This window comes from Belonocnema kinseyi, chromosome 4, assembly GCF_010883055.1.
Source record: "Belonocnema kinseyi isolate 2016_QV_RU_SX_M_011 chromosome 4, B_treatae_v1, whole genome shotgun sequence".
Lineage (NCBI taxonomy): Eukaryota > Metazoa > Arthropoda > Insecta > Hymenoptera > Cynipidae > Belonocnema > Belonocnema kinseyi.
Window position 1 is genome coordinate 55,304,603 of NC_046660.1, and position 24,039 is coordinate 55,328,641.

The 24,039-nt window shown below is 28.9% G+C and overlaps 1 protein-coding gene across 1 annotated transcript in view; it reads left to right on the top strand.

Moving 5' to 3' along the window:
* The window catches only part of LOC117170899 (cytochrome P450 4c3-like), a 6,909-nt gene extending 636 nt beyond the window's left edge, over positions 1-6,273 (top strand). Inside the window, exons 2-5 of the mRNA XM_033357946.1 lie at positions 993-1,175; positions 2,891-3,045; positions 3,113-3,350; positions 5,936-6,273. Coding sequence (XP_033213837.1) covers positions 993-1,175; positions 2,891-3,045; positions 3,113-3,350; positions 5,936-6,273 — 914 coding nt within the window. The remainder of the gene's footprint in view (positions 1-992; positions 1,176-2,890; positions 3,046-3,112; positions 3,351-5,935) is intronic.
* Positions 6,274-24,039: the final 17,766 nt, after the last annotated feature.

Genomic DNA, 24,039 nt, shown 5'->3' on the forward strand with positions numbered 1-24,039 from the left:
CTTGACTTCGAGAAGCGAACCATGTTCGTTATCGAATTTTCGGCACCTGCTGACAAAAACATCATAGCCAAGGAGAATGAAAAGAAAGAGAGGTATCGAGACATTATAAGGGAGTTGCAACGATTGTGCCCGGAATATTCTGTTAAACCAATCGCCCTTATCATCGGCGCTCTTGGAGGTGCCAAGCTTTCACTCGCTAATGGCATAAAAAGCATCCCTGCGTTTTAACAATATGCTAAAACACTTGTAGGAAAAATGCAGAAGGCGGTAGTCCTTGGGTCGCTCCGTGTTCTCAGGCTGCACGAGGCTTTTGCTGGATCGTCGTATTGATTCCGTTACAGACTGTAACTACCTATCTCATGGCGAGGGACACCAGGATTACCTTTCTTGTAGGAGGAAATAGTTATGAATAATATAAAATTGTTTAAATATCTTTGTTAATTATATTTATTTATTTTATTATTAGGTAAAAAGTGAGTAAAAAGTATAAAGTTTCAGATGAATTTTTTTTGGTTTTGCTAGCATTGTTCAAAGATAATATTATTAAAAATAATTATAAATTTTTTCAACCATTTATTTCAACTTTAAATAATTATAATCTCTCTCTAATTAAAAAGTTAACAATTATTTCTATTACATTTAATAAATTATTGCTATATGTTTCATTCCTGCTCCATGCTTAATTGTCAAGAGAAATTTTGAGCTTTAAATCTATTCACCTAATATTGAAGATTCTGAATAAAATTAAGAAAGACATATTTTTTTTCTTAAAGGAAATACGTGTTAGGGCGCCCCTCTAACAATAATTTATTTTGAAAAAAAATTTATTAATTTTTTCGTGCATTAAAACCAAAGTTCCGGGCAATTTGCATGAAAATTATTTTTTTAAATTTGGACCACCCTATTGATGAATTATCACGACTGAGTCTATCATATTGTGTTCGCTTCTTCCTCACTCAGCATAGGATAAATTTAAATCAATAATATTTCAGGTGATAAATGGTTCCATGATAGAAAAAATTTAACCCCAGCTTTTCATTTTGATGTCGTGGACCAATGTACAGAAACAATGTCGGAAAAAGCGGAAGTAATGGTTAAATGCATAGAAGATGAAATTAAAGAAAATCCAGGAAAACCAATCGATTTTTATGTGCATTCTCTTAAATGTGCAATTGGTATTATTTGTGGTAGTTTGAATTATATTTTGTATTATTTTGTATTTTAATTTTTATTAAATATATGTTAACTATTTCATTTTTTTTAAATCTTTCAGAAACGTCAATGGGTGCCAACCTGGAAGTTCAAAGAATTCATAACATTGAATATATTAATGGTTTGCAGACGTAGGTTATTCAGCATGGTATCACAAAATTCGGGGTTCATTGGTGACCTTTATCTTGACATTGACAATAACCTTCAATGTTTTTTCGAAGACAATTTAAAAAAATGTAAACCTACTTTTTTACATCGTCAATCGATAGAGCGGGAAATGTTACGTGCAAATATGTACCCAGGTCATAGGTACATTGTGACCTTAAATGTCACTCTAAGGTCATTAAAATTCAATCAACGTCTTTATACCTCTGGGTCAAGGTCGAATCGGACATGTGACCTGAATACATATTCGAACGTAAAATGTACAGCTCTTTCTATTGTGAAGGTGAGAAATAGGTTTTTCATTTTTTAAAAGTTAAACTTAAACAAATCCGAAAGGTCACTCTGAGGATATTTAGGCTTAAACAAGTTCTACATACCTCTCGCAATAAAAGCGTTTAAATTTTATTTGTTTAGGAGCAAAGTTACTAACTTTAACTAGGTGTATTCGGTGGTGACCTTAACAATGACCTTGTCGACGACCTTCAAGGTTATTTCAAGGTAATTTTTCATGGAAAATCGCCTTTTTACATCGGCAATCGAAAAACCTGTAAATTTTAGTTACGAATACGTGCTCAGGTCGTAGTTCCGTGTTTAGACCTTAGAGTGACCTTCAAGATTACAATGCACTTATAACTTGTGAATGCATTTGAGCATACTCTATGAATAGCTATTGTCAAATAGGGGGGTTTCCATTTTTTAAAGTGCTCTGAACAAACCTTGAAGTTCATATTCAAGGTTAAAATAAATGTCACCATTCAATTCCTTGTTTGAAGTTACCTTAAACTGGAACCCTCTCAAAAACATCTTACTTCTTGTATAATCTATCAAAAAAGGGCATAAGATATTAAAAAAAGTAACCTTTCAAAAAATTTTAGTTTTTTTTCATCGGAAATAAGAATTTTGAAATAAAAATCGTTATCATGGTTTCTTTATTTTCAACACTTTTAGGTGAAAGTATCGCTCCACATCGGAAATAGGAGTTTTGCATGCAAACTGACTAGATTTCGAATAGCAAACATTCTTCACAAATTAAAAATTACTTTTTTTGCGAACTTAACATATTTATAATCAACAAAGAAAAAACAATTCTTTTGTTTTCTATTAATAAGGATAATATTAACGGGCAAGCTTGCTTAGTTTCCATATATATAAAATAATTTAATAACAATAAAAGAAATTTCGCTTTCTAAATTTACAGTTTGCGAGGAATAATTGCCAATCGAGTATTTTATCCATGGTTAAAGTGGGACTGGATATTTTATAGAGTAAAACTTGGCAGCGACTTAAAAGCAGCTACTGAATTGATGAAAAATTTTACACTGAAGGTAAGGCACTATTACATTTAATTTTATATAAATATTATCAAAAATTATATTTACGTTTAAATTTCGTTAAAGATTTACGAACGAGGAAGCAGCTACGAAATACAATTCGAACTTCACATGCCATTGAAGATCATGATGAAGTTGGTAATAAAAGTTCCTTCCATAAATATTATAAATCCTATTATTAGTTAGAAACATGTTTAACCAACAAAATCCGAAAACTGCATTAGGAAAAAGACCCAAAAAAGCCTTATTGGATCTCATGTTGGATTTAAATGAAAACGAAATAGTGCTCATGACAGACGAAGATATCCCAGAACAAGTAAAAACGTTCATGTTTGCTGTGAGTTAGTAAATAATAATTAACGAATACATATTTTTTCACTTTAATTTTATTTTTTATTTTCAAGGGACATGACACGACAGCATCTGCGCTTAACTGGGCAATTTTTAATCTTGGCAGTAATCCGGATGTTCAGGAGAAGCTCCATCAAGAATTAGATCAAGTATTTCGAGACTCAAAGGAACCAGCTACCATGCAACAAATTGCGGAACTCACGTACCACGAACGAGTGATCAAAGAAAACCTCAGACTGAATCCGTCTGTACCTCTTGTTGCAAGGCGCTTGACTGAAAACCTCGAATTGGGTGCAAGTCATTCTAAACTTGACTTTTCTACTCGCGTTTCTATAGAGAGTTAACTCCGGGAAATCCTAATTTGCCTCTTTAACTCTACTTCCCTCTTTACTCCTAGTTTCCCCCTTTACCCCTACTTTCCCTCACCATTTCTTAACCTGCGTTTTCCCTCAATTCCTCAACTTATTCATCAACTACTTCCACATCTCCATATTTCCCCTCTTTCGCTACATCTCCCATCAGTTAGCCTACTCTTTCATTTCCCCTTCGTTCTTTAACTTATTCCTCATATAATTTCACATCTCTACACTTCTACTTTCCCTACATTTATCTTTAGTCACTCCAGCCCTTTATTTTCCCTTACGTCCTCCAGCTTTATATTCCTTACTCCCATGACTTCCCTTACTTTACCTACACTTATTTCTTGCCTTCAAACCCTACACACCTATTATTTATTGGACCTCACTTTCCGTACTTTACCTATGATAATATCACATATTCTCCTTATTTTCCCTTACTACTCTACTTTCAATACTCACAATTTTTTTCACCACACTTCCCCATCCTTTATTATCCCTCACTACTGCCACTAATATCTCTTTATTTGACATCATTTTTACTATTTCCCTTATTTTCTGACGTTTTATTTTCTCAACTCTTCTCTACTTCTACAACTTCATTCCTCATTTATTCTACTTCCTCTTTCCCTTAATTCTTTTACTTTCCTACCCCCCGCCCTAATTTTTCGTTACTCAATCTACTTTCCCTCCCCTCATTTCGCCTACCTCCCCTTTCTTTTTTTCCAATTTCCACGAAAAAATAAATTGACAACCAAATAGATGAATTTTTAAACCAAACGATGATTTTTCAACCTTGAAGATTAATTTTTTTATAAAAAGCTCCAGATACTAAATATTGTTTTAAGTACCAAATTAATCTTTTTGACTAAGAAATTATGTTTTAGTTGAAACTTCCACTTTTTGGTTCAGAATTCTCGGATTTTGTTAAAAAATTCGTTTGTTTGTTTTCGGTAGTAAATAAAACTTTTTGTTTCAAAATTTATCTTTTTTGGTACAAAAATTCAACTGTTTGGATAAGAATTCGTTAATTATATAGAAAATTCGTCTTTTTGGTAATAAATTAATATGCTTGCTAAAAGATTGGTTTTCTGTAATTAATAATTTAACTCTTTGGTTCAGCATTCTTCAATTTTATGAAAATTTCGTTTTTTCGGTTAAAAATTAATCTAAATAGTTTTAAAGATGAACTAAATTGTTAAAAACAAAACAAAAGTTAAAACTAACTTTTTCGTTTAGAATTCGTGACTTTTGTTAAAAGTCTTTTTTTTTGTGTAGAAAATTTAAATTTTTGCTTAAAAATGTATCTTTTACGGTTGAAAATTCTTGAACTTTTTTTAGAAATTTGGTTTGTTTTTTGTTTAAAATTAAACAACCAGGTTTAAAAGTTGAACTACTTTCTCAAAAAATACAAAAAAATAAACTTTTCACTTCTTTTTTTAAAACTCTAGCTTCTTGGTTAAGAATTTTTGAATTTTATTGAAAATTCAACTTATTTGGTTTAATTCATATGTTTTGTTGAAAGTTCTACTGCTCGGCTGAGAATACATGAATGTTGTGAAAAATTCTTTTTTTTCGGTTGAAAATAAAAGAAGTAGGTTTTAAGGTTGAAATACTTTCTTAAAAAAATGTATTTCTTTCTTATAATTTAACTTTTTGGTTGAAAATTCTTGAAGTTAATTGAAAATTCGTCTTCTTTGGTAATAAATTAAATTCTGTTTATTAAAAGTTAATTTTTTTAGTTGAAAATTCAAATACTTGGTTAGGAATTCCAAAAATTTGTTAAAAATTCTTTTTATTTTTGGTTAGAAACAAAACAACTAGATTTGAAGGTTGAAATACTTTCTCGAAAAAAAGTTATTTCTTTCCTAAAAATTTAAATTTTGGTTGAGAGTTCTTGAATTTTGTTAAAAATTCGTTTTTTTTCGGTACAAAATTAATTTTTGAAACAAATTTTTTTTTTTTTTGCCTAAAAATGTATCAAATAGGTTTTTAAGTTGAACCATTTTCATAAAAATGCATCTTTGGTTGAGGATCAAAAATTTAGTTCAAAATTCATTTCTGGGGTTGAAAATTGAACTGTTTTGTTAAAAATGACTTTTTTGTTGAAAAATTACTTCAGATATTGAAAATATTTCCTTTTTTTGTATGAAAATTAACTTAGTGTGGTTAGAAATTCAAGTTTGGTGTTGATAGTTCTGGTATTTTGTTCGAAATCCATCTTTTTTAATATAAAATTTACTTATTTGATTAAAATGAAGCGCAGGAGAGGGGTAGAGTTAAAGCTCAGATTAGGATTAACAGCACTATTGAGAGCGGAATAATTGAGAAGGTGGAATTCAGTCAGGCATGACGTTAACAATTTCCTCTTATTTGAAGAGTTAACTTGATCGATGATTTTGATTTCTATTTTTAAAGATAGTGGAATGACATCTACATTGAGCAGTAGCAACTAGCTCTTATAATAATACAGATTTCTTCAAATAATTGATCAAATCGGAAAAATAAATTATTTTTCAGACGGAAAAATCATTCCAAAAGGCGTTAATGCAACCCTGCACATAATGCCTTTACATCGAGATCCAGAGTTTTGGCCCGATCCTTGGAAATTTGTGCCAGATCGATTTTTGCCAGAAAACTGTAAAGGAAGACATCCATATTCGTACGTGCCATTTAGTGCGGGGCCCAGAAATTGTATTGGAATAAAATTTGCCGTGGCAGAGCAAAAAATCGTATTGATAGCAATCCTGAGAAAATGGAGAGTCCGAAGTGTAAGGACTCAAGAAAAAATGAAATTACAGGCCCAATTTATTCTTTTTCCTCATGAGGGTAAACCGGTCTATTTTACACCGAAATAAAAAAGCAAATATAATAAAGGGGATGAAATTTTATTTTCATCCCCTTTTCAAAAAGGATATAAGTTGCTTGGGAAACATGATTTATGAAGTTGGAGAAAATCCTCTCTAATCTGTTTAGCCAGGGAGAAAATAGGAAACACAAGTTTCAGTGTCAGAAGTTTTTAAAATGAGAAAACGTGACGCGAATAAGGAATTTGAAATATCCGATGCGTCAATATATGAGATGTATAGAGGTTAACCTATTTGAGGAACATTATATAACAAAATTGTAATTATTAAAAATTGTTACAAAAAAGTATTCAAAATCAAATTTCTACTTTGATCCAGATTTAAAAAAGTGAAAGCTCTTATTTTTCAAAAATTAAAATTATAATTTTTCAATGACAAAAAAATTATTTTTCAACAATAAAGTTGAATTTATAACAAAAATAAATTAATTACGTAATAAAAATGTAATAGTTGATATTTCAACTAATATTTAACAAAAAGTTAATTGAATTTTCAGCAAAGACAGATTTTTCATTCAAAGAAGGAAAAAAATCCAATTCTTTAATTTTTAAGCCAAAAAGGAGATTTTTGTACAATTCTTTTGAATGCTTTACCGGAAAATATATATTTTTATCGATAAAGTCAATTTTTTACCAAATGGTTCAATTTTTAACAAAAAAGAATGACATTTGAACAAATCATTTGAATATGTAATAAAATAATTGGATTTCAAACCAAGAGATTTTTTTTTTAACAAAAAGTACGAATTTTCAACAAAAAATATTTATTTTAATATGAACACAAAAGAATGACTTTCTTCCTTTGAAATAATGTAGCATTTAATACTTTAACTAAAAAATATTTTTATTTTGAATAAAAAACAGTTTTATTTTACCAAGCAGACGAATTCTTATCCAAGTGGTGAAATGCCCAAATAAAAAAGGCAAATTAATAAAGTAAAATAGCTGTTGAATTTTTAAGCCAAAATCATGCCTTATGATAAAGAAAACAATAAAATTTTCATTCTAGAGTGATTTTTCAGTCGCCAGGAGACAAAAATCAATTTGTTAAATTTTTAATCGGAAAAGGAGGTTTTTCTGAAATTCTGTTGAATTTTTAACCCACAAATACCAATTTTTAACTTAAAAGTGAATTTCTAGCCAAGTAGTTGAATTTTCAACAGAACAGTTGAATTTAAAACCAAGCGAATGAACTTTGAGCCAAATATTTGAATATTCAAAAAAGTTTTTTAATTTCCAAAAAAAAACAATAAAATTTTTGTAAAGAGGATGAATTTAAAAGAAAAATTAATTTTAAAACAGAAACTTTTTCTAATGGATAATTTTTTATTAAATTTTCTAATGGATAATTCAACTAAGAATGATTTTTATTTGAGTAAAAAAGATCAATTTAACCAAAAAGAAGAATTTTCAACCAAGTATTGAGATTTCAAAAAAGGTAAATTGAAAAAAGTGACACAGCTTTTTAATTTTTTAGCCGAAAGGGCGCCTTTATCAAAAAGAAAAGAATGAAGAATGAAGAATTTGAAACAAAACAAAAATTATTTTTTTCAGACAATTCCAATTTTATTACTTAAACCAAAAATTATTTTAATTTTAAATTTGAAACAGTTGGATTCAGCGAAAAAAAGTTGAATGTAACCGAAAAGGCCAATTTTCAACAAAATAGTTGAATCATCAACCAAAGCAGACAAATTTTTATCTAAGCAGTTGTGATTCTCAACCAATGAAACAAATTGACAATCAAAATGATGAATCTGCAACCAAAGCGTCAATATAGAGAACATTATAATGAAGTTATTTATTCATTTATTTATCAATTATTCAATTAGTTCATTAATGAAATTTTTACATCTCGCAGCCCGAAGGCAATATTCTGAAACTAGAGAATCGGCGACGTCACCGTGAAATCGAAACAATAAAATGATCCACAAAATAAATCTATTTTTTTATTTCCAGTCGTATAAACTAGAAATAAAAATAAATAATTAATAACAATAAATAAATGCAATTGGTTCCAGTTCAATCCACCTTAATTCAATCCATTACAATTGATGCAGATCCAATTCATTCCATTCCAATCCAATCCATTCTAATACAATCCAATGCAATTATTTCCAATCCATTCTAATCCAATCCAATTAATTCCAATCCATTCCGATGCAATCATGTACAATAAATTGCAAGTCAATTAATTCCAATCCACTATAATCCATTTAATTCATGCTGATCTAAGTCAATCGAATCCATTCCAAGTCAATTTATATCAACCCACTAAAATCCGATCCAATACGTTCCAATCCACTTCAATCAAATCTTTTCGTATCGAATTCATTCCAATCCCCTCAAATTCAATCCATTCAACTCCAATACACTCCAACCCATTCCAATCCAAATATTTTTAATCCAAACTAATCCATTCGAATGCAATTCAGTATAATTCAATCCAATTTAATTAATTCCAAACTATTCCGATTAACCTAGTAAGAAGGCTTGCATTGAAAAGAATGGTGTAATTACAATGTCAGCGTGAGCATGGACATGTTTCGATTCTTTTTAAATTATGTACCTTCCACCGACCTCTAAACCGCGAAAGAATAATACATTTTTTAAAATGTGATTCCCTGCAGTTCCTATAGCAACAGGAACGACTCTTTCAATTATTTTGTATACCGAAACAAGACAGCATTTAAATTTATTTAGGCCTTTTTAGTCCCATAAAAAATTTCTTTAATTAATTTTTTTTTTAATTTCGTAAAGTAGGACACATTTTAAATTAAATTAACACCGTACATTTCTTCCAGAATATATGTATATTAAACTGTTTTCAATTCCGTAAAGTAGAGTTTATTGTTCATTTATTTCAATCCCTCTAATGGCCAATTGGCACCTCACAAAATATCGGTTTGAAAATCCTTTTTTCTGGAATAATCATGAATTGATAATAATAAAAAATTAATAATTATGTGAAAACCTAGATGAAAAAAAAAACGAAAATGATTAGATAATACTAAACGGATGAATAATTTATTAGATAATCAAATAAAGGATAATAATTACGTTACACTACAATAAAAAATACTATTATTTAACTATATTCTCATTAATCCTGACGACCGTCAACCGGAAAAATCAGGTAATCAAGTGAATTGCATTTTCTAATCCCGAACAATGCAAACATTCTTACTAGGTAATTTGTTTAATTTTAATTTAATTTATTCTAAGAATCCGTTCCAATCCAAGTGATTCCGATCTAATGAATTCCAATTTACTACGATCCAATCCAATTCATGCTAATCTATTCCAATCAAATTCATCCAGAAACACTTAATTCCAATCCAATTCATTTCAATCTTTCTCAATATAATAAAATCAGATACAATCTATACCAATTCAATTAATTCTAACCCAATGCAACTCATTCTACTATAATCCACTGTAATTAAATCAATTCCAATTTGTTCCAATTTAATGCGTTTCAATAAATTTAATTCACAGTAATAGATAGTATTTTCATAGTAAATGTACAAAATGAGCCTCGAAAAAGATTTTAGTTTCAAGATTTTTTTTCTAGCCGTTAGAGGATAATAAAATTTTTTATTTTTGGTTTTCAATTAAAATAATTTATTCGTAACCAGCGGAAATGGAATTTTCTACCCAAGTGATAAATCTTCAATAAAAAAATTTATGCTGAACAAAAAGTGCTACGTTTGATATTTCCACAATAAATATTATAATTTTGAATCAGAAACAGTTCAATCAAATCAAAAAATGCAAATTGTTAACAAACCATTTCAATCCTTAACCAAATCTTTCAACTAAAAAATACTCATTTTTTAATAAAAATAGTAAACCTACCCTTTCAGTAAGAAAAAAATAAGTTTCCACAATAAAACTAATTTTTTTCAGAAAAGTATAATTGATGCAAACTCTTGTTAGAAAAATTCAAATACCAAATTAGGACCTACAGCGTTGTGGTCGTTGCGGTCCAAATTTGGTCTTTGGATTATTTTTTAACAGGAGTTTGCATCAATTTCATTATTTGACGTTTAATAGCCAACGCATTCCAATCCAATGCATTTGAATCCAATATAATTAACTCCATTCCACTTTACACCAATTCAATTCATTCCAATCCACTCTTATCTGATAGACTTCAATTCACTCCAATCTACTCCAATCCATTATACCCAGTCCAATACAATTGAATTCATTCTGATTTATTTCAATCCATTCGAATACATTCTAATCCAATCCAGTAAATTCGAAGCCACTCCAATCCACTTCATTCTAATTCAAACCAATCGACTCCAATTCATTCGATTTTAATTCACTCCATTCTAATCCAACCCACTCAACTCCACTCAGCCAATACGAACACAGCCTCAGTTACTTTTCAGTACGCTGTACCATAATCAAATATTTTAAGGCCTATCTTGAAAAGTACTATTATAAATATCATTTTCAGTACCTAAGGTCGCACTTATGATGGCGGTGTGATAAAAAAAATTATTTAAATTTAGGGTCATGCCCCTACAAAAGACGGTTTCGTAGCTTATTAAGTTTTTATTAAAGTGGCTCAAATCTTTCTGCTTGCCCCTTTTGCTGCACCAAATTTGTAAGCTTTCAGAACTAAACAATTTTAAAATTAGGCATGCAAAAAGTAAACTTTTTTATAATTAACAATTCATGACTCTCAAATTGGAATTTTATAAGGAAAACATTAAAATTATTATCAGGTACATTGCATTCGTAACATTTTTTCGTATTTCATTTGCTGATGCGTAAGAAATAGTTAATGTCAAATAAAAACATTTTCTCAATAAACAATTCTTCTAAATCCTTTAGAATAAAATCATAATAATCGATTTATGGAATCCTCGACGGAAAAAATAATAAAATTTAAAAATAGTTCTATTTTTCAAACCTTTAATTAAAATTTTGTAGTGTTTGAAGAACTTACATTTACAACCGCTTTTAATATAAGAATGTCTAAGCACTGATAACAGTAATTTTTCGTGGAAAATGTACGAAGTAAGATTCTTAAAAGATTTTAGGTTGAAACTTTTTTTATTACACTTTCAATGATAACAAATTTTTAACTTTAACTCTTTAAAAGCTACAATCATAATAAAGAATGAGGTATTGAACATCTGATCTGAAATAATAATAGTCCAAGTTTGACAACTATTTGGATTATATAACCAAAGTAATAATTTATTTTTTAACTAATCAAACATTTAGCAGCATAAAACTTCATATTTAACAAGCACAAAATTGACCTTATTTTCGAACAAAAATCGAAAGTTGCATCTCTGCAACAGGTAGAAAATTGCAATTTTCCAATATTTTAATTCCATTATTGAAATTGAAATGATAATTTCTTAAATTAAAAACTGACTCAAAATGAAAAATTTCAAACAAAACATAGAAGGATTAGATATTTAGTTATTATAATAAATTTTCAACCAATAAAAAACGAAATTTTCAAGAAAATAAATAAATTTTCAACCAAAGTGATGAATCTTCAATAAAAAATGCACCATCAACAAAAAGTGGATAAGTTGAAATTTCCACCATGAAGTATTATAATTTTCAAATAAAAACAGCTTAATCAAACCAAAAAATAAGGATTTTTAGCAAATTATTTTAATCCTTAACCAACAAAAAAAATTCTAAATCAAAAAGAAGCATTTTTGGCAAAAAAAGTCTAATTTACAACGAAAAAATATTAATTATCTAACAAAATAATTGCATGCTCAGGTCCGAACTGACGAAAAGTGAATTCACATATAAAAAATATTATTTTTCCAATGAAAGTAGTAAGCCCAGCTTTTCAGTAAGAAAACATTCATTTTCATTAAAATAAATAATTAGCAAAAATAAAATAAATTATCAAGCTCAGGAATTTATTTTAATTAAAATAGTGAATGTTCAATCAAACTAATCTAATTTCCTGGTCTATATCTTGTCACATGAGGCAAGTATCTCTGCGGCAAGTTATACCTGCGGCCTGTCACATCTGAGGCATGTCACATCTGCGGCATGTCTCTTCTGCGACATGTCACACCTGCGGCATGTCATACCTGCAGCATGTCATATCTGCGGCTTGTCACATCTACGGAATGTCTCATCTTCAGCATGTCACAACTGCGGCATCTCTACCCAGCAGCTTCTCTCCCTCGCGGCGTTTCTCAGTGCGAAATTGACATTTTTGCGGCAACTCTCACCAGCAAATATGCTCCCAGTGGCATATCTTCCTTCCAAAAAATGTTTGAGACCCAATTAAAAATGACTTCTAAAAATGGCAAAGTGCGGAAAGTCGCCAAAGCGACATACCTTCTCAGCGGCATCTCTCCCCCAAACAAATTTTGAAAGGACTTCTAAAGATGGCAAAAATGCGGCAATTCTCCCCATCGACAGCTCTCCCCCAAGAACAGTTTGTAGGTAATTTTAAAGATGGCAAAAGTGCGGAAAGTCTCCCCAGCGGCATCTCTCCTCCAAGAACATTTTGTAAGGACTTTTGAAAATGGCAATTGTGCGGCAAGTCTCCCCAGCGGCATCTCGCCCCCAACAAATTTGATAAGTAGTTTCACAAACATCAAAACTGCGGCAAGTCAAACATTTGCTAGGGGGGGGGGGGTGCCGCGGGGTAACCTTGCCGCACATTTGCCATTTTCAGATGTCCTTACAAAATTTTCTTGGAGGATTTTACATTACTTAAAATGAGTTACTTAACTGTAATCTACAAAAAGTTAAAGCTTGAAAAAATTCTAGATTTTTGAAACTGTTTTAAGTAATTTCTCCTTTCAATGAAGGGAATTCAGGGGTGTTCGAATTTACCCAGCATGTCCGAAGTTACCCCATTTGACAATAATTATTTAGATAACTGTTTTTTCGCATAAAGCTTTACTATTTTACCTTTTCCTCTCAGAGTCATTTTGTTATAAATATGCTGAAAACTAGGAAAACAGTATCCACATTGAAATGGGAAACATCAGTTTCCCGTTATTTAGAAAGTTATCTCCCAAGAACAGTAATCCTATTACAAAGCCAATATTAAAGTTTACAGACTTTATTAAATCACCCAAAAAAATCACCATAAGTAATACTGGTCTGACTAGTACTAAACATTAATTACATAGCCCTATAATAAATAATTTTTGCAACCCGAGCCAAATCACGATTTATATAAGTTGTGGGGGTCGCTAAATCCAAATCCGTGGTCGGTTTGACGCCATCAGGTCATAATCAAGGTCATTTAAATGGCAAAATAAAGAAAAGCTTTGTACCAGAGAAAACCATTGGATCGGAGGAAACCATTGTATTGGAGAACACATATCTTCGCAGAGGTTTTAGGGGTCGCTTAATACGAATCCGGGTTCGAATGAAATCACTAAGGTCAGGATGAACGTCAAGTATAGGTCAAAATGAGAAAAAACATTGTTTTGACGTGAACCCCTACTTTAAGATAATTTTAGGGTCGCTAAGTCTGAATCAAAGGTCTTTTTTACCTCATTAGGTCGGGATGAAGGTCACCACAAAGTCAAAACTTAGACAACTATGGAATCAAACTAATGAAGTCGAACTTACCCTGGATTCGGATTCAGTGACCCCAAAACCGTCTAAAACTGAAGGCTTTCTCCAATTTGATGGTTTTGTCAATTTTTACCATAGGATGACCTTAATATCGACATAATGCTACAAAAATTACCCCAGATTCGGATTTAGCGACAACAAAAAAGCTACCCCATTAACGTAGGAGAGCAGAGGTTCACTCTGATCCAATGGTTTTGTCCATTTGGTCTTTCAGCTGAGCTTGATCCTAACCTGATGGGTTCAAGCTGACCTCGGATTCGGAATCAGTTACCTTAAAAAAGTATAGGAATGGTAGTTCAGGTCAGGTCGCATGCAATTTTTTTGGAACTTTATTATTTGAATTTCTCAATACATTCCTTTTGCATTTTATTTGATAATTTCTTGGACTTTTCCTATAATGCAGTGAAAATGAAAGCCTATTGGTCTGGAGATACTCCAAGGGGTACTCGTAGACCCTTTCATGGAAATGACCTATTTCAAACCAAAAAGACGACTTTTTTACAAAGCACTTACATTTTCAGCTTTTATAATTATTTTTAACCAAATAATTGATATTCCATTTATAAAATTAAAATTTTAAGCCAAATTGTTGAATGAATAAATGGGAGGGATGCATATTTAACCAAGAATGTAATGGTGACATTTATGTAAGGCATTTTGTAATAATGTATATGAAGAAACTCACGCTCTATCGCCATTATCACAAATCCAGGGTTATTGAAAATTCTCACCTGAAACAGAAAAAATAATTTCAATGGACAAAAACGCAGTATTACCAAAATTAATTTTCAAGTAAAGAGTTCATTTTACAAGCTCATTGAAGCCTATGCGTTGGAAGAAATTCAGATTGTAGCATTTGGACTATTATGTAAAAATGAATTTTTCTTTGAAAAAATCAATATTCAAAATTTTTATAATCAATTTCAAAAGAGTTTATGATTAACAAGTAAGATAATGCAACAATTTTTTAATCTAGAACCTAATGGAATGGGTCGGTTTTTTCAAATCGAGTCGACTAGGACGGCTTTTAGGTTCGCAATTAGTGCGCATATTATGAAAATGAGTAAAAACTAAGCCATGCTCAGAATTTTTCAACATGGCTTACTTATTATTTCAGCAGTTGAAAATAGGGTCCTTTTATTAAACTTTGTTAGTTTTCACCTTTTAAAATTAATTTTCTTTTAATTATCATATGCAGTTCAAAACTATTTTCTTTTCGCCAAAAAATTCATTTATAGACAAATAAATATTTTACTTTTTGCCTTATAAAGATGACCTTATAAGATGGAGGGTTTAATATTTCAAACAAAAAAAAATCAATTTTTTATTAAAGAAAATGGCATTTTCCCCAAGAAGGTTCAATTTTCAACTAGAGGGATGAATCTTCAATCAAATGCATTTTTACCTATATACTTTGACCTTTAATACCATTCTTGCATTTTAAGGCCAGAAGGGCGAACTTTTAATGAGAAAGTTGAATTTTTAACACCAATATATGATTTTTCAAGAGAAAATTAATTTTCTACCAAATAGTTGTGCTTTAATAAATATCGTTTAAGTTTTGTCAAAAAATATGAATTTTCAACAAAAGAAGTAATTTTTATTTAAAATCATGAATATTTAACAGCAACCAAAATCCATTTTTCAGAAGTTGTTTAACTTTAAGCAAAGTTAATTAACTTTTGAATCGATTTTCGCACCTAAAAATGAACATTAAAGAAAAAACGTGATATTTGATGTTCCAACCAAAAAATAAGAACATAAAAATAAAGTTGAACCCTTAACGAAAAGAGATTATATTGCAACTAAGGAGTTGCATTTATAAATAAAAGGCATACATTTTCAACTGAGGAGATTAAGTTTTAACGAAAGAATAGGAATTTTCAACAAAGGGCATGACATTTGAACTGAATGGTTCAATTTTTAACATAAAAAATCAATTTCTCATTAGAAATATCAATTTTTCAACAAAAATTACATAGTTACATTTTTAGCCTAAAAATTCATATACAACCAAAAAAAACCTTTTTTTTTAAATAGTTAAATTTTGAATCAGAATGATGAATTTTTAGCAAAAATCATGAATTTTAACAAAGTAGTTCAACTTTCAACCACATAGTTGATCTTTCGCGAAATTCGCAAACTTTATCAATTTTATCATCAGTCCCTTAGTTGAAAATTAAGCTATCAGTTTGAGAATTTGTGTATTTTCTTAAGAAGTTTTTTGTTTTGTTTTTGATAGAATATTAACCGTCTTGGCACTAATTCACCTGCTTAGTTAAAAATGTAACTATTAAGTTAAAAAATGATATTAAAAATTAAAATATTTCATCAAAAATTCATTCATTTTCGAAAAACTATTGTTTTTAATAGAGATATAAGCTTTTTTTTTAAATTTAATTTCTTTGGCTTAAAATTAGTTGCGTTCAACTAATTTCTTCAACTAAAAATTACACTATTTCATTCTTTTGTTCAATTTGTTTTTGGTAGACTTTAATTCTTTTTGTTAGAAGATGTTTTTTTTATTTGAAAATTTAAATACATCTTTAAAAAGGTATTTGATATTCTAAATAACCTGTATCTCTAAAAAACTAAACTATGCAACTTTTTGTTGCCAATTTGTCTGTGATTGGTAAAAAGCAACCTTTTTTGTTTAAAAATTCTTATTCAAAATTTAAATATTTTAGAGAAAGCATATATTTTGTTGAAAATTATTTTTTTTGCTACAAAATTAATCTTTTTGTTTGAAATTTACATTTTGCGTTTAAAAATAAGTTTGTTATAAATAAACATAAATATTTTATAACTATTTCATTTTGTGTACACTTTTTTTGTTTAAAATTAATCTGTTTGGTTTAAGATTCAATTATTTCGTTTCAAATTTATATTATTTGTTTTAAAAATTAGTTATGTAGCTTAAAATGAAACTTCTCTACTTTTTGTGCAAAATTGGTCTTTCCTTTAAATTTATTTTCGTGGATGATAATTTAAATATATTTTTTGAATGCTTTATTTTAGTAATATCTTCATTTCTCTGGTAAAAATTTAATTAATTTGTTAAAATTGTTGTTTTTTTTATTAATACCATTTTTTGTCAAAAATTCATATTTATGACTCTAAAAATCAATACTTCAGATAAGAACTACTTTGAATTATTGGAATTTATTGAAATTTCCTTTAAATATTTAAAAACACCCTACAATATTTCAAATCCCTTCTAAAACTTTTGAAAGCTTTTAAAACTTTTTAAAGCTTTTGGTGTTTCTTCGTAATTTTGTTAAATGCCCTAAATTAACATCTTTCTAAAATTCTTTAGAATTTGTTTCAATATCTTAAAATTATTAAAGCCAATTCCTTGCATCTATTTAAACATTAGATTTTTTCAGATACAGATTTTAATATTTGATTAAAAATTTGATTATTTGTTGAAAAGTTTAGATCATTTGAAAGCTGATTATCTTCGATAAACAATGAATATAGTTTGGGTAAAAATTTTAACTGTTTAACTGTTTCTGATTTGAGAATTAAAATTATTTTTAATTTAAATACCAATTATAACTGTTTCTGAATTTAATTTATTTACTTGAATATTTATCATTTTGTATCAAAATTCATCTTTTTGTTTAAAAATTGAACATAAAAAGAAAATTAATGTATATTTGTTGCAAATTCGTCTTTTTTGATAAAAGAATATTCTTCTTGGTTTAAAATGTTCTTTCTCTGTTTAAATTACAACAACTTGGTTTAAAGTTGCAAATTTGTGTGTGATAATTCAGCTATTTCGTTGACCATTCTTTTTGCTTTAGTTGAAAATTAACTTTTTTTTAAATTTTATTTTTCGCATGGAAAAATTAATTGTTTCCGTTGTGAATGTATATATTTGCTTGAGAATGTAACCGATAATTTTAAAATATTCTTTTTTGAAAGCATATTAATCTTCTTCACTTTCAATTTAACTATTAAAAGTTCAAGTCATTTTTTTTCTATCAGGCAAAAAGACAAAATGCGCGGATCTGGTAACAAGACACACGTATTCCTATGGATTTTGGGGCGCTGAATTCAAATTCGGTATCAAAAATCACTAATTACGTCATGGTTGAGCCATAACCTCAAAAAATGACGAAAAATCATGCACTGAGGCAAATAAATTTAAAAATAATGCCATTGATGCAAATTTTCACTTCAAAAACATGTGGACGACTGTGAAGGATCAACCCTTGCCTGATTTCAACTTATTTAACATAACTTTACCCAACTGAACCTGACCTCACCTAACCTGAATAAACAGAAATTTATTGAACTACACGTAAAGCTCTGGAAGCATATTTTCCTAGTAGCAAATGAATGCTACATCGAATGGGTCAACTCGAGCCTAACCTAGAAATAAATCTAACCTAGCCTAACTTAAACTAACCGTACGAAACACAATTCGAAGGAAAAAGGACACGTTTTAGCAGGCAGAAAATAGACTGAAGTAGGTCTATAAATCAATTTAATTACGATAAAAGCAAGATAAAATGTAAACACGAAAGATAGTATAAATATATCCCTTAAGTTTAAGAAAATCAGAGAGAGAAAAATTTTGAATAAAACTCTTACTCGTTTGCATGTTTAAGTTACAGTTCTACATTTTAATTGATCAAAACATTGTCAGTTTAATTGAAATGGGGTCAATTCTACTTTTAGTTCTAAGTTTCTTCAAATGAGTAATGTGCGTCTAAATTTTTAACCACCTGTAGTAAAATGAAATGACTTTTATTGTGTTACAACGGACCACTTAAGTTAAGTTGTGTTGCGTTAAGCAAAATTTCGTTAGGTTCTGTTAAGTTAGATTCATTTGTGGATCAAGATCGAGTTAACCTATTAAATATAGCACACATTTAAGACCGAGAACCGTACGCTTACATAGCTACATGTGTGGTTGAATTTCATTCGGCTAGGTTATGTTAGGTCAGGTTTTGTTAGGTCAGGATAGGTTGAAACTCTATGTAGGTTAAGCCGAAGCTGAATGAAACGGTACCGCAAACACAACGGGACAACACAATGAGTTTAAGTGTATTACGTGAAGTTATGTTAGGTTAGGTTAGGTCAGGTTTTTTTAGGTTAGAATAGGCTTTTTAGCCTATTCTAACCTAAAATATTAAATATTCTTTTAGGTTAGGCTAGGTTAGCTTTATTTGTAGGTAAGGCTCGAGTTGACTCATTCGATGTAGCACAAATTTGCTACTGGGAAAATATTCTTCCAGAGCTTTACGTGTAGTTCAATAAATTTCTGTTAATTCAGGTTAGGTGAGGTCAGGTTCTGTTGGGTAAAGTTATGTAAATAAGTTGATATCAGGCAAGGGTTGATCCTTCACAGTTGTCGACATGTTTTTGAAGTGAAAATTTGCATCACTGGCATTATTTTGAAATTTATTTGCCTCAGTGCATGATTTTTCGTCATTTTTTGAGGTTTTGTCTCAACCATGACGTGGTGGCTGATTTTTGATAACGAATTTGAATTCAGCGCCACAAAATCCATAGGAATACGTGTGACTTGTTACCAGATCCACACACTTTTTTTGTGTGGCTGTGTAATTGAATTTTAGCACAAAAATTTATTTTGTGTTGCTTGAAGATTCACCATTCAAATTAAAACTTAATCTTTTTGGTTAAAAATCTAAATAGTACAATATTTAGCTTTGTAATATTAAAAATCTTCCAAATCCCCCGAAATTGCTTACTCTTTGTAAGTGAATTCTTTGAAATCCATTAAAATATTACTAAATTCTATTAAATTACATAAAATTTTACGATATTTCCCCAAATCCTGGAAAATTTATTAAAATGCCCTGAGTGCTTTTAAAACTCCTTAAATCATTCAGATCATCGAAAATCTCATAAAAACCTTTAGAGCCTCTTAGAATATCCTAAAGCTTAACTTGGCTTATAAACTCGTAAAGTCATAATGAAACAAAAGCTGAATTACTCTTTACGATACATTTTCAACTAAAAGTCTTTCGTGGCTGAAAATTTAAAATTATTTTTTAAATTAAATATAATTTAAAAAATTTTATTTTCTAAATTAAATTAAGTTTTAAATTAAAATAGTGACAGTTCTAACCTTTTTTGTTTGTTCGAATTTCAAATTAAACATTTGTTGTTAAAAATTCATCTACATTAGTATAAAATCTAAGCACTTGGTTGGTGATTGCATTTAATTGTTGAAATTTGTTTGTACATTCATAATTCTAACTTAAAATGTATCTCTTTAGATAACTATTCAACTGTTATAATATTCAAGATTATGATCTTTGAAATTTTTTGAAACTTATTAAATTCCTTAATTCATTTAAATAAATTCTTTTGAATCCACTAAAGTGTTATAAAACTCGATAAAATTAAGTGAAATTTAATGACATAGCTATTAGAGAGATCGAAGAAAAAATCATTTTTCAAAAATATTTTCTATCGGAACCCAGGCGTTACACTTATGATACAAATAAATTATTGGAATCGGTATTATCATCAGATGCAGTTACTATCGATCAGTGTAAATGTCATTCCACAATCTGTGAAAATGTTAATTAAACTATCAATCTCGTTAACTTTTCAAATGAGAGATTATACTTTAAGTCATTTTTGACTAGATTTTAAATAAATCTTATAAATTTTTATATTACATTTTGCTGTAAAAAGATCTGCTCACTTCGCTCCTTTGGGAATCGAACCACAGAAATTCCGATTACAGTGCGGGTGCTTTTTCAATTAACCTATTGGAGAGATCGAAATATATTTTCACAGATTGTCGAAAATTATCCACATTGATTGATAGTAACTACCTCTGATGATAATACAGATTTCTTTAAAATACTCGTATCATAAATGTAACGCATCGGTTGAGATCATCGATATATAGAAATGGACCGGTAATGCTGTGGGGAGAACGGTAATGGGCATAAGAGAGAGAGAAAAAACATATGAGACGTACACCTATCTCTTTCTAGATAAAGCTGATTGGTCGAGAATATTTTCGTTAGGTGAAGTTTGGCGCAGCACAGTGCCGTGCTTTGTATCGCGAGTGCCCCAATAATGTGACGTTTATCGCACTTTTCAGAATTTATTTATTTATAATTTATTTAATTATAATTTATTGTAAATAACTATAAAAAATGGTGGCAGCCTGCGTAGTTTATGTGCTATGTCAAGACGCTTATACGGGGATATGTTTTCATACGTAAGTAAAGTTATTGAATATAGTAAAATAAAAAATGTCACAACAAAAACAAAACCTCAAAATATGAAGTTTTGTACCTATGCAATACAAATGATTATTTTTTTATGTTATAGAAATATTGTTCAAATTTTTGACAGTTTTTACATTATTTTTGAACGAACAAAACGATTATTATTGTAGCATTTTCAATCAAATTTCAAGAAGAATTCAAGGTTACCAAGTTTTTAAAATAATCTATCTGAAACAGGTTATTTTACATGAATGTTCTTTAAAATTCAATTTATTATAACTAGAAATTTCTAATGTATTGCTTATCTTTTTTTTTTAATTAACCGTACAGAATATTTAGGCAATACCCGGGGCCATCAAATCACTTGACAGAGCCATGAAATAGATAAAGGCAGGTCTACGTCTCATATGTTTCTTCTCTCTCTAGAGCCCATTTCAGTTCTCCCCAAAGCGTTACTGGTCCATTTCTATATGTCGATGGTTGAGATAGTGCATATTTTTGAAAAAGGACTTTTATTTTGATGTCTCTAATTGTTTAATTGGAAAAGCACCTGACAGATAATTTTTATTTGTATTTTCACAGATTGCGGAATGACATCTACACTATTCTAAAGTAACTACCTCTGATGATAATACAGATTCTTTTAAAATTTTCATGAAATTGCTCGCAAGCTCTTAAAATATTCTAAAACCATACAGGTCCTATAAAGTCGTATAGGCCTAAAGAAAAAAGAAAAAAGAAAATTTTTCTTTACGAAAAACCCCATTTTATTGGCCCATCTTTGAAATTTCCGATTAAACCATTAGGTTGCGGATATTTGTTTGAAAACCTGAAAGAAAAAATTGAAGAATGTCTAATCCATAAATTCTCCAGAAAAAAGTAACCCCGTTTCTCACAGGAATTTTGGTCATTATGGATTCCTAAAGGACTGGTGAGCATTTTTTAATTAATTTTTCTTGAAAAAATATATAAAATAAGTTTTAAATTTAATTCACCATTATTATTTTCTATTTTTTTCATGTAAAAGAATTCAGGAAAATAAAGTTAAAAAGGTGTCAAAGTTTTAGAAGTCAATAACGCGCTACGCTTGGGAAAGGTTTTTTGCAGTTTTTCTTTCCCTTGGCCAAAAAGTCCAAGCAATTGTCTAAAAATAATGTAAATTTAAGTAGTAGAATAAAACTGAGTCTTTGTTCGTATAAAAAACAATTTTCTTTGATTTATTTTAAGAATAATCCCCTTGTAGTGCGTTGAATAGTGGGTAAAATTGGTACCAATCAAAAATTGAATTGATCAATTTTGATTTCAAAATTAATTCTCATATAGAAATACGAATTATCAACGAAATAGTTGAATATCTAAGCAAAAAGATAAATTTTCAATTAAAATGATAAATATTTAACTAACAATTTTTTTAAATGAATAAGTTAAATTTTCTACTAAGTATTTGATGTTTTGAACAAAATAATATTTGATCTTTTTATCAAAAACAGTTAAATTGATCAAAAAAAGAATTTCTAAAAAAATAACATAATGCTTGAATAAACAAAGGTTAAGATTCAATAAAGCAATCAAAATCAATTGGATTTTTAAGCAAAAAGAGATATTTTTACCAAAGAGAGTAATTCTTAACTAAAAAAATGAATCATAAGGTAGAATAGTTAACTTTTTGATAAAAAAAATTGATTCGCCGCCAAAAAAGCAAATTTTCAACAAAATTGATAAATGTTTAATCATACATTCGAATTTTTACGTAAAATCATTAATTTAAAAGTAGAAAGAAATATTTTGGATGAAAGGCTTAAGTTCTTAATGAAGTCGTTGAATTTTAATCAAAGAATAAAAGTTTTTAACCAAAAGTGGGATCTTTAAATTTTCATTTTATAAATTAATTTTCAGCCAAGAAAAAAATACGAATCTTAAACAAAATAGTTCCCTTTCAAACCAGAAATATGAGTTTTAAATCTAAAATAATGAATGACTTGTCGAAAAATGACTTTCTCACAAATCTAATTAATTATTATTAATATTCGTTAAATAATTTTAATTCCAAAACACCAATTTTAGTTTTAATGTTTATATTTTTTCAAAAAAAAACAAGTCCTTTTGTTTTTAACTAAAAATATAAAATCTTAAAGAAAAATGTAATATTTCATATTTCTGCCCAAAGCTTTTTTCAATGTAAATAAAAAATAGTGGAATTTAACCTAGTTTTTAATAAAATAGAATTCTCAACCAAAATGTGACCAAATTTATCCGAAAGAAATTTAATGGGCAAAGAATGTGAGGAGACTTTAACTGACACCATTAAAAATGTGTTTAAAAAATTAACTATCTGCCAAAGAAGCAAGTTTTTAAGAAAATAGTTCAATCTTCAATACAATATTTGAACTGTGGACAACAAAGATAAATCTCCTAGGAAAAAAATCGAATTTTTAACAAACTATATGAAATTTCATTAAAATGTTTAATTCCCAGCCAAGAGGTTGAATTTTCAAGCCAAATTAATGAATCCTCAACCAAAAAAAATAATTTTAAACCTAGAATTTTAAGAGAAAATGTAATAGTAAATGATTTACACAAAAATTATTTTAATTGTAATACAAAACAGTCTAATGGATACATTTTTTAACCAAAAAGACGAATTAAAAAAAGTTTTTTTTTCGCCAAGAAACATTTTTCTTTCAAGAGAGAGAAAAAATTCAAGCAAAGAAAAAGAAAAATTAAAAAAAATGTATCTGTGAAAATTGAAAAATTTGAACAAATTGTTCACATTCTTGACTGAAGAAAAAAAAATTTTTTTAATTAAAAAATATTAATTTCAAATAATGTATCTTCAGAAAAATAGACTTGAAAAATAAATTTAATTTTTTGCCTAAGTAGTTGGATTTAATCCAAAGAGGATTAATTCTTCACGAAAATTTAATATTTCAATC